Below are 10,032 nucleotides of genomic sequence, written 5' to 3'. Positions count from 1 at the left end.
ATATTCAGGAATGATGAAATCAAGTCCAGATACATTCCTTGTTTCCCACACTCCTTCTTTGGCCGAATTAAAGAGATAAAAATCAGAAAATATTCATTTAAATTCAGCAAATATTATCTCCCTAGAATCAAGGTGCAATTTTAGAGGCTTCTCATTGGTTGGATGACATAAGAAAGCTGACGTGAATTTATCTGATTGGTTGGAGCTGTGTGGACCAATTAGATAAGTCTTAAAAATTTAAAGAAGGATCCAGAAGGCTTGGACATCCCTTATATATAGATGCACCCTGGGACGTCTCATTCACCAATTCTTTTATTCTTTTCAACTTCAGAAAAACTTTCTCCATTCTCTAGTTCTTAGTTCTGCGTCTTCAAGCCAAGGAGGAGGAGGAGGAGGAGCCGTGAGCATCATCTTGCCTAGCCATCATCCACCTTGTGCCGTAGCCTTGAGGAGACTTGCTTTCAAGATCTTTAAAGTTCAACGTCTCAAGTGTTCATCTCATCCCCTTCACTGTGTAATTTTACCTTTTTCTTTATGAACCTCTTTAAGTTTGTTTGGTTTGATTTCGTGAACTATGTAATTAGTTAACATATAACATTAAGGGAAAAGTTTAAAGCCTGTCTCTATGTTTGAATAAAAGTTGCGATTTCTATAGTTGTGATATCTATGTTGTTTATGTGAGATTGCTTGATTGGTTTTGCTTTACAGAAAACTTTTACATGTTTATCTTATTTGGGTCGACACTTATAGAATTTGCATGTAATTGGATCTAGATTTAGGTAAACAATTCATCTAATAGTTTTGTAAACCTAAATCATAAGTAGTAAAGGCTTTGGACAAAAGTCGAAACCAATTAAGGAGGATTGCAAATAGATGAACTTTTTCATACTAGGTTGTGCACTTTGGTTGACATCCTTTCTTTGTTCTTTATGCATTGAATGTGTTCTTGAGTAGCTAGCTTTCTAGACTATGATCGCATGTTCAATAGGTTTAATTTAGGTGTTTTCACTTAGATTAAATATTCAAGAAAAATAAAAAATGGGAAATCGTTTGCTTGTTAATGTTTCACATGGTCAACTTCTTTCTCATGACGTAGAAGATCAAGTATAGGATTTGTGATTGGATTTCATTCATATGGACGTGGTTTTTATCTTTGTTCCTTGTGTTCCACCATTGTATATGTGTTTTTACAATTTCTTTATTTTATTTATTTTAATTTTTGATTTTATAATCCTAAAACCCCCTAATTTCGATCTCATGTAATTTTGTTTATTTTTGTAAATAATAATTCATACTTTTTATTAATTCTTTATTTGTTGATGCAATTACAGGTGTACCCTCTATCCTCGGCTTGAACGATCCCTATTTACCATATACTAACGATAACATTTTTCAGGGTTAAATTACGCGCTTGTTTTTAGCGTAACACCTGTCACTAGAAGGTTGCAACCATTTGATGAAGTAAGGAACATGCCTGATTACACGCATTTTTATGCATGTAATTGTATCTAAAACACTATAAATAAGTTAATCCTCAAGTCAATTATTATGTAATTAATTCATTTTTATTTATTGTGTAGGAAATAAACGGAATTGAGAAAATCGAGAGAAAATTGTGGGAAATTGAGCAAATTGAAGTTTTCAGAAAAATGACAAAATGATCGATGGCCGTGAGCTGCAATTAATGTCAAGAAGTGTGCAAAATCCGACATCATAATGGATGCAAGGATAACTTCGAATCGTTAAAGAGAGAAGAAGAAAAAGAAAAATGAAGTGAAGTGAAAAATGGCTAATTAATTAATCATTGATTGATTAATTAATTAGTTTTCTAGCCAATGGTTTAGTTAATATGGTGCACGTGTCACCCCACCTTCCTGTCTTTTCAATTAACTAAAGATTGTCATCAATTTTGTTTTCTTTCCCAGCCGCTTGCACGTGCTCCTCTTTCAATTTTAATTTAGTGTTCATTTTATTTTCTCTCTTGGCCACTCACATACTGCCGCCTCAACCTTCTCTTATCCTCTCAGCCAGCCGCAGAGACGACTATATATATATATATATATGATGTAGGACGAGAATGGATCCAGTTTAGCTGAAAAACCATAAAAGTCCAAAACTAAATCTTCTTGAATATTCCAGCGGCTAGTAACCTGATTACGTGTGAGTTACCTATTTTCCAATCACTCTTCTTGATTCTAACCGAGCATAACAGAGCCGCACAACCTAAAGGGGCAGCCCTTTGGGCTGTTCTCTCCCAAACTCTTCCTCTTCCATTTTCTTTTTCTTTTCTCACATCTTCACCAATAAATCTTCATCAATTTGTCAAGAAGCATCAAGATTTAAACTTGGGTAAAAATGAGAAGTCATAAATCAAGGCTTGTCATATTTGCTCCATAGCAATTGTGACTTGTCTTTGTAACTTCTCACTTCTCTTTACCTTACTCTCTTTAATTTATTGTAATTGATGTATATTGTTGTTAATTTGTTAATGGGCTGTGAGTAGTCTATTAGGAAACTAGGGCTTGAGCCCTAGCATGGATTTAATGTAATAAATATGTTTTGATTTAATAGTTTTCAATTTCGTATTTGGCGTATATTCTATATTTGGCTTAGATGCATGATTAGCAGCTTGATTAACTCTTGAATGTGTAGATGAGCATGTCTAGAACGAATTATGGGGCCTAATCACTTCTCTAATTTATGGTTAGAACACTTGTTTAGAACATGGTTGGTTAGAATACCAATTTCGATTGCCGTTTTGGCTAGCTTGGGAACCTTGATTCTAGAACTCTTCGCCTTTTGGTGCAACTAGAGGTCCTAACAAGACTCTAGATAATCCCTCATTTTTTGAAACCCTAAGACTTTTCTCTCAAAAACTAGGAGCCGCAGCTAGTCGTCCGGCAAGTTTGGATGCCCGGTCCGACGGCACGCCCTTGCGGCAGCGTCGTCGGACGGGCTAGAAGGGACCCTGTGTCAGGTGTTAATGGGTCCGGTCGAGGTTTTGGTTGCAGGATGAGGCCGTTGCAATCCCGGGAGGTTGGCGCGTTTGACGGCGAAGGCCAGAGGCGGGTAATGACTGGAAGGCAGGGTCGACGTCGCCTTGCCCTCGGGAGGAACGCGAACGACCTGGTGGTTGTGCCTTGCTGGCGTGTGTCCGGAGATCCACAGGTTCAGATCAGATTCGAGGTGATGGAGATGGCCGGGTGAGGAAAGCCACTGGGGTCAGATCGGATCGGTTTGGCCCGACTTGGTTTGGGTGTTTTGGTTCCGAGTTGAGGAGAGGCGGCGAGGCTAGATGGCTCGAGGAAGGTGGCGGTGGCGTTGCTGCCGAAGTTGGGACGGCATGGGAGGCGCTGGCAGGACGGAGGCGTTGTGATTTCTGCACCCATTTTCGATTTGGGCCTGGTGGACTTTGGGTCCGGGCTTTGACCCTTGACCCGGTTATATTTTCTATTTTTTCTTATTTTCATTTATTTTTAATTAGCTATGGCTCATTGCCAGCAATAATTCCCTCTCTTTTGGGTAGGGCGATATGGACTTTGTCCCGGTATGCACACTCAGTGTGCCTTGTCTGCTCTAGGTTGGCGGCGAGTTATTTGCTTCGTTAAATGGGTGCTGCCCCCTAGTGGCAAGGTGAAACTAAGTGTCATCAGATTTACTTTTCGGCGGCAACATAAGAGGAAAGCTGTGCTAAAAAAATCTGGTAATTATGCTATGTTGTAATCGGGTTACATATGGAGTTATCTTTCTGCTATGTCACTGCTATGTTAAAGCAAATGGAGTAGCTAATTGTGCACTATTTGCTAGTTGGTGCTTGTTAGAATACAAGTCTTCTATAGAGATTTCTGATATTATTTCGGAAAATATTCTTAATGCTTATTGTGATCAGGGGTTTAGGCTCAATGTCCCCCCCTTGTATTCGACAGTTTCATTAATCAAGGCTTGAGGGCAGCCGCACCAGCCCTTTATTCAAAAAAAAAAAAAAAACAAGACTCTAGATTGTCCCAATTGAGTTTTTACGGCCCTTGATCTGGAGTAGGAATACCCTTTAAGGAATCTAATGACCCATGAGCCTTGAAAAGCCTTGGGTACAGTTCTTGATGCCATTATAAATTGTTTGACCATGGTCGGAATATATTTGCGCATTGAATTTGGCTAGGAGGATACCCTAGTGACCTAATTTTCATTTCTTACTTTTTTTTTCTTTATTTAATTTAGTTGTTAGCTAAAGTTTTCATTTAAATTCTTGCCATTTAGTTATTAGAAAATTACAATCACAATTTCGAATGACAATTTCTACCTTATTGTATACAGCCATCACTAGGCTCTTAGTTTTGATTAGGCTTTCGTTTTCTCCAAAACCGAGCATTGCTAAGGCTTAGTGCCTTAGATTAGTACTTTTATTTTATCTTATTCTTCTTTTCTTTGCTTAGTGACTTTAGTACCGACTACCCAAGGATTGTGGGTTAGCCACTAATCCCCGTGGTACGATAATTTTGGGCTTAATACTTCTCTATCTTAACAACGATACGTACGCTTGCGTAAATGTGTATCCAAGTCAATGCCGCATAATTAGGACAAAACAAGGCATCCATGGTGCACAGACCTTTTAATGTAATACAGTCTGTGTTAGTGTGAGTCATAGTTCCCTATTAGGAATAGACTAACAAGGGAATATATTGTTGTAACTACTTACCTTGTATATGTTGGGTAGTACAGTAGTACACAATAGTTGTAGTACGATTGTAATCTGTTTATATACACCACAGAATGGGTGTAATAATATATCAGTAAAAATTCATTCTCTCAATAGTGTCATATTTGACTGTCTGACCTCCTTTAACTAAAATAAAAAGGTAGTTATCTTTAAAAGTAGTTATTGTCAGCTTTGCAGTTATTGTTTGACAATAATAGCATGAATAAACACAATTGATTGAAGTGGGGCACAGTTAGTATCAAAATTTAGCTTGAAAACTTGATTGGATAATATTTGACCTTGTTGGTAAACATTAAGAAACATAAACCTAACTGGAAAGATTTTTAAATTTACTGACTTAATTGAAAATTAATTTCTAAATATAAAAACATGCATAAAGTTGTATGAAAAATGTACAGTGTCGATGACTGCATCGATAACTATTCTACTTTGCTCGTTTGTTTGTTTGTTTTTCTTTTATCTTTTGGTTATGTTGTATAGTATGTGTGGATGAGAATGAACATCTCATTGATTGCAATTAAAAGCCGTAGGACTTTAGGAGGCCCCTCCCACTTCTTATCGCCTATACCCTGTTGGCTGTTGCTATTAATTGCTTCTGCTACACGGCAAATTATTATCACCCAGTAGGTCATTGCGGCTTGCCTGCTACTTGTGGCTTCAAAGCCAATTTAACTTGAAATAATAATAAATACATAAATAATAACAAACAATTTGTTTTTTTGTTTTTTCCTTTGACAAACAATTTGTTTTACAAACACAATTCTTCAATCAGAGATTTTTGCTTTAATTCAAGTTCTAAATTAAGCAAGAAGAGCAGATTTTTCTAAAACAATGATCGAAAGAGATTCCAAGTTGTTAATTGATTCGGTCAAAGAAAAATGTGATATTGCATAGAGAGCTCGTATGATAATCAAAGAAATTCATCAATTCGGCATGCTTTTGTTCAGCCTAATTTATCAAGTGTCGAGAAAATCTACCTTTGTTGATGTCTTTACTTCTCTTGGGCATAACTAGGACTTGGAGAGGGTCTAGATCTATTTCTTATCTTAAGAAGTTTATTTTACTTGTTGTTTTGATAAGTTCGACTATAGATGTGTAAGAAACTTTGTATTGTATTTTTTTCTTTTGAAAAAAAATATTTACTCTAATAACATAAGAATTTTATTTGTAAGTGAGAGTTTGTAATTTTTTATCAACATGAAGAGTGAAATTTTTATTTTTCTTTTCTTTTTCATATATAGCGAACCCGATTATTGGAAGATTTGGCAAAGTATGGAAAATAAATATATATATATATATATATATATATATATATATATATATATATATATACATACATACAGATCCTATCCAGAGCGAGGCCTCGCTCTGAAATTAAAGTGCGAGGTTAGAGTTTATGGTCACTTTTCGGTCTCATATCCACATCTCGACCGTCAGTTTTTAGGTACTAATGTATAGATCATCTCTGCAAAATTTCAGCCAAATTAATGATTTTTAATGTATGTGACTCGCTTAAACCAATGGACGAACTGAATCTGTCCAACCTGAACCGTATTAGTTTTAAGACATTTATCAATGCCTTAACGACCATCAATTTAACTGAAATTTTACAGAGATGATCTATACATTAGTACCTAAAAACTGAACGGTCGACATGTGGATATGCGACGGAAAAGTGATCCTAAACTTTAAAAGTGCACTTTAATTTCAGAACGAGACCTCGCTCTGGATAAGATATATATATATATATATATATATATATATATAGGACCGTTCTGAAGAGGACTTCCGCAACCCAGAAAAAGTGCGGACGTCCCTCCTCCGGCATCGAGAAGGCGGCGATGGCTGTGCTGCGGTTGCCGGATGAACCCTCTGAACATCCCGGACCACTTTCCAGTCAGGTGGACTCGCCGGTAATCACTTTCCAGTCGACCTTGATCGGACTACCACTTTGCAGTCGACCACGCTGCCCAGACCTCCGACCTCGATCTCTTTGGCCTTCGTCTTCACTGCAAACTGGTCTGGGATGCATGTAGCCTCCGTCCGGCAAGAGGCGCGCCGCCGTCGGAGCTTGATCGCTGAGAAAAGAGGAACGTCTGCACTTTTTCTGGGTTGCGGACGTCCTCTTTAGAACATTTTCATATATTATATATATATATATATATATATATATATATATATATATAAACGCCAACCGGAGGAGCCGAGCGAAAGCGAGCCAACTCAGACATGCTACAAAGCCTATAGTCGGACAGAATACTTTTACTTGCATGACGTAACCGTATCGAAAAGAGATGACGTCATGACATATATAGATGAGGCCACGTGCAAGAATAATTGGTATACACCGAAATGGTAAATCACAACCATTCAATTTTCTTCCAAAAAAATATGTCCATTTAATTGCCGCTACCAATTCTATCCACTTGATTATTTGACTCTATTCACTCGGGAAAGACGAAATTACTCTCCCTCTTCCTCCGATCCCTCTTCTTCCGATCCCTCTTCTTCTTCCATACCACACAGGCATAAACAAATGTAAAGAATTTCATTAATACACAAACAACTCTCTCTCTCTCTCTCTCTCATACTGTTTAGTAGTAGATCGGTAGCTAGAAAGAGATGGATGATACTAATAGTAACCTAGTTGGTAGTAGTTGTAGCAGTGGACAGATGAAGCATCAAACTCAAAGTCAAGCAAAGACGAGAAGCTCCAGCTGCAAATCCAAGAAGAAGCCGATCAAAGTGGTTTACATATCAAACCCGATGAAGATTACAACGAGCGCCTCCGAATTCAGGGCTTTGGTTCAGCAGCTCACCGGCCAAGATGCTGACGACCTGCCAGATCTCCATCGTACTAGCAACAACCACCTCATCACACCAATGGTCAGCAGCAGGCGGCAGCCAGAAAGTTCAAACTCAAATACCACCACCCAATATTATGATGATCATGATGAGCATCACCAGCACTTGTATGACGACGTCGATGGTCTTTTTGTGCCTGAAATGCTTGATAGCTTTGTGCCTGCCGTCAAGGGTTTTCTTTGATTTTATGTTATATATCAATGTATGTTTATGGTGCTTTTGAATTAATTTTCACCGATGGTAATGTAATTCCTTGCATTTGCTGCTAACTGGAGCCAACCGCACCGCAGTTCAGCAAGCTTAATTAGCTAACTGCAGTTAGCAATGTAATTTCTTTCCATCTCTGAAGTGTTTTTCGTTAATTAGTTAACCCTATATTTATATAATAAATGCCCTATATATATATATATATAAAATAAATGTTACCTAAATAATTGCACGTGTAGCTCAATCTTAAACATCCATGATCGTGTATCCATAACGAACACTTGATCAGCTCCAGTTGAGTTTGAGCTGATCATGAGGCGGCCGGTTTTTAGAGAAAATCAGTCCATCTTCAAGTGACCACCGTGGACAACTGATCGATTTCAGTTCTTTGTACATTGCAGTAGTGTAAGTATGATAAAGAAAACCATCTCGAGTCTGGGATCGCAACTTGGATATTGTGGTGTTTGGACATATGAAGTTGCTGTATTACATGTTTCTCAAATTAAAGTAGTTTTTGTCTCTGTATATACCTATCTGCTACTTTCCAATTAAGTTCACTTTCTACTTTTGGCTTGTTATGATGATATTTTTATCATCAATAATTCAGAAAAAAAAATATACTGTTCATCATAGTAGGAAATTGGGGTCGTCTTGGGTACATTGGTGTTTGTCATACCCTTATTTTTTTTTATTTTTAGTAAATTAATATAGTGGAAACCTACTGAACTGGTTAACAGGTTACTCAATTAAATATCGACATGTGTCATTTTAAAAAATAAAATTTACCATATTAACAACACACTCTTTCTTGACATGTAACATTGTTAAAAATCATGTAACAAGTATTGTCAAAATAATAAATTACACATAGTTGAACTACAATTACGACTTATAACAACAGTTGTTGTGGTTATTGTAATTGAGTGGTCAAAGATGTAAATATCATATTTGGACAACTTTTATCAAATTTAGAACCTTGATTATCAAGTGGAGAAGCTCCTTACAATACTGAGTTGTTACATATCTTTTGGTCTAATTTTAATTTTACCATGCTCACAACACAAATGTTGTCGGAATTGTAAAATGGTTGGTAATCTTGTAAATGGTATAGTTTTTGAAGTAATTACTACAATCAGAACAAAAGTTACCGCTTTTACACCAATAGTTGCGAGTTATGGTAAAATATGTAGTCATTGAGTAATTATTCCATTAATGATAAAAATATAAAGATTTACCACTTTGACAACAAATTTGTTGTTACACTTGTTAAATTGTCCATAAATTAGTACATTAGTTTAAGTTGAGTAATTACTATAAATAGGACAAAAGTTACCGCTTTTACATCAATTGTTGTGATTGTGGTAAAATGTGTAGTCATTGTAGTAATCATTTCATTATTGATAAAAACATAAAGATTTACCACTCTGACAACAAATTTGTTGTCATACTTGTTAAATTGTCTATAAATTAGTACAATAGTTTAGGTGGAGTAATTACTACAAATAGCACAAAAGTTACCGCTTTTACATCAAGTGTTGTGGGTTGTGATAAAATGTGTAGTCATTGTAGTAATAATTTCACTAATGATAAAAACAAAAAGATTCATACATGTTCTATTTTATATAATATTTACTACTTTGAGGACTCATGTAACCACTTTGAGAACACATGTGGTAATTAGAAAAAAAATCCGCATTAAAGTAAATAAGGTCTTCGTTAGAGAAAAGTAGGTTCTCATTTGAGTAATTAAGTCCTAAAAGTGATAATTAATTGTAATAGGTTCTCATTAGAGTAAAGTAGATTCTCATTTGAGTAAATGAGTCCTAAAGTAGTGTCACGCCCCTGATTTTTAAACACAAATAAAAATCGATATATAATCCCATAATTACATATGCGTGATCGTTCAACCATCAATACCAAATACCTGGAAAACTTTTTCCCCTATACAACATACAGATTGATGCCCTGAACCCACTATAACAATATTGACCCGCCCACAAAGTCATATATTACATAAGCTTACGAATTAAATTGTCAACAACAAGATAAAACGTAAAAGCTCCTCAGAGTTTCACTACATAGCGGAAGTCATAACAATGGCAAAGCCAACCAAATTTGCTTCCTACCTGTTCTGCTGCCAACAAGCTACCTCAGCTTCAGCCCCGATTATCCTAACCTGCAGGATTAACCCCTACACCGTTTGAATAGTGCACCGGGTTGTCACACAACAAACCCGGTAAGCT

The 10,032-nt window shown here is 36.5% G+C and overlaps 1 protein-coding gene and 1 long non-coding RNA gene across 2 annotated transcripts; both read left to right on the top strand.

Annotated features, from left to right (window-relative positions):
• The first annotated feature begins 331 nt into the window (after positions 1 to 331).
• On the top strand, positions 332 to 1,977 carry LOC133738544 (uncharacterized). The gene is made up of 3 exons (XR_009860157.1): positions 332 to 514; positions 1,332 to 1,461; positions 1,581 to 1,977. It is a non-coding gene; the product is annotated as an uncharacterized LOC133738544 (long non-coding RNA).
• Positions 1,978 to 7,136: 5,159 nt separating this feature from the next.
• On the top strand, positions 7,137 to 7,944 carry LOC133735989 (sigma factor binding protein 2, chloroplastic). The gene has a single exon (XM_062163429.1). It carries the CDS (start codon positions 7,340 to 7,342, stop codon positions 7,763 to 7,765), a length of 426 nt encoding a protein of 141 aa, XP_062019413.1. The 5' UTR covers positions 7,137 to 7,339; the 3' UTR covers positions 7,766 to 7,944.
• Positions 7,945 to 10,032: the final 2,088 nt, after the last annotated feature.

This window comes from Rosa rugosa, chromosome 1, assembly GCF_958449725.1.
Source record: "Rosa rugosa chromosome 1, drRosRugo1.1, whole genome shotgun sequence".
NCBI classification, from domain to species: Eukaryota; Viridiplantae; Streptophyta; class Magnoliopsida; order Rosales; family Rosaceae; genus Rosa; species Rosa rugosa.
This window is presented reverse-complemented; position numbering and strand designations above follow the sequence as displayed.

Bases quoted from the DNA above. Each gene is read 5' to 3' on its own strand.
- LOC133735989 (XM_062163429.1), top strand. From the start codon at position 7,340: ATGGATGATACTAATAGTAACCTAGTTGGTAGTAGTTGTAGCAGTGGA.